This window comes from Mandrillus leucophaeus, unplaced genomic scaffold (genome assembly GCF_000951045.1).
Source record: "Mandrillus leucophaeus isolate KB7577 unplaced genomic scaffold, Mleu.le_1.0 Scaffold506, whole genome shotgun sequence".
Taxonomy (NCBI): Eukaryota; Metazoa; Chordata; class Mammalia; order Primates; family Cercopithecidae; genus Mandrillus; species Mandrillus leucophaeus.
The window spans coordinates 246,899-248,003 of NW_012105431.1; the positions used below are offsets into that span (position 1 = coordinate 246,899).

The 1,105-nt window shown below is 71.6% G+C and overlaps 1 protein-coding gene across 1 annotated transcript in view; it reads right to left on the bottom strand.

Moving 5' to 3' along the window:
- Positions 1-727, bottom strand: part of FSCN1 (fascin actin-bundling protein 1) — a gene marked incomplete at its 5' end in the record, with an annotated part of 13,792 nt that extends 13,065 nt beyond the window's left edge. Inside the window, one exon of the mRNA XM_011996249.1 lies at positions 91-727. Coding sequence (XP_011851639.1) covers positions 91-727 — 637 coding nt within the window. The remainder of the gene's footprint in view (positions 1-90) is intronic.
- Between the last annotated feature and the right edge of the window lie 378 nt (positions 728-1,105).

The window sequence follows — 1,105 nt, forward strand, 5'->3', positions numbered from 1 at the left end:
CGGGCGAGAAAGGGCGGGAGGTTGGAGGGGCGCGGGTGGGGTGCGCTTTGTGCACGTACTGGGAGAGGCAGGGGCAGCGTCCCCACTCACCCTGGCGCGTGGACACGTTCCTCTCGTTGGCCGCCTGCAGCACGACCTGGGCGCAGCTCTGCTCCAGGGCAAAGAGCTCGTCCTTGCCCACCTTGGTGGCCTTGCCCGCCTTGAGCGTGCCGCTGGGCCCCGACGGCGCCAGGTAACGGCCCTCGCAGTCGCGGAAGGCCACCTTGCCGGAGCGGAACTCCAGCGTGTAGCCAGTAGCCGGCTCGGGGCGCGCCACCAAGCGCCCGTCGTGGCGCAGGAAGCGGTGGTCGGCGGTCTGCACACTGTAGCGCTGGTCCTGGAAGGCGAGGGTGATGAGCGAGTCGACGCCCCAGGGCACGTCGCGGTCCACGGCGATCTCGTCGGCCGGTCGCGCGCTCAGGTGCGCGTAGCGCTTACGGGTGACGCTGTAGATGTTGACCTGCGGGTGCATGGCGATGTGCACGCTCCACTTCTCGGCGGGGGACACCGTCTGCGCGAAGCACGACAGGCGGTCCTCGGTGCCGCCGAAGTAGCGCCGGTGCGCCTCGGACTGCAGCGACCAGCGGCCGTCGTCGTGCGCCACGATGAGGAAGCGGCAGTCAGGACCGGGCACCTCGCGCTCGCAGGTCACGTTGCCGTCCTTGTCCGCCGCCAGGCCCCGCCGGGATCAAAGGCCTGACTAACCTCCCCCATTTCGCCCGCGAAAGGCTGCCGGTGGGGATGGAGGCGCGCCCCTGCGAGTGGCGACCCTTGCCTCGGACCCCCGGGCCTCAGGCCTGCCGGCGGGGGGAGGGGCACGAGGAAATGGGCTAGGGGCGCCCGCTCCCCAAGAGCTGGGGCCGCCTATCCGAGGGATCAGCGCGCGTGGGGAGAGCCGAGATTGGGCCGGGGCGTTAGGAGGGTGCACGTACGGTTGCGACTCCGCGGAGTCTAGGGGAGCCCACGACCCCAGCCCGGGGTGGGAGGTGGGCAGCGGTGCCCGAGGATGAGCAAAGCCCCACCCCTCGCCCCTTCCGGGAGGGGTAGCCCGCGTGCCTAGCGGGGG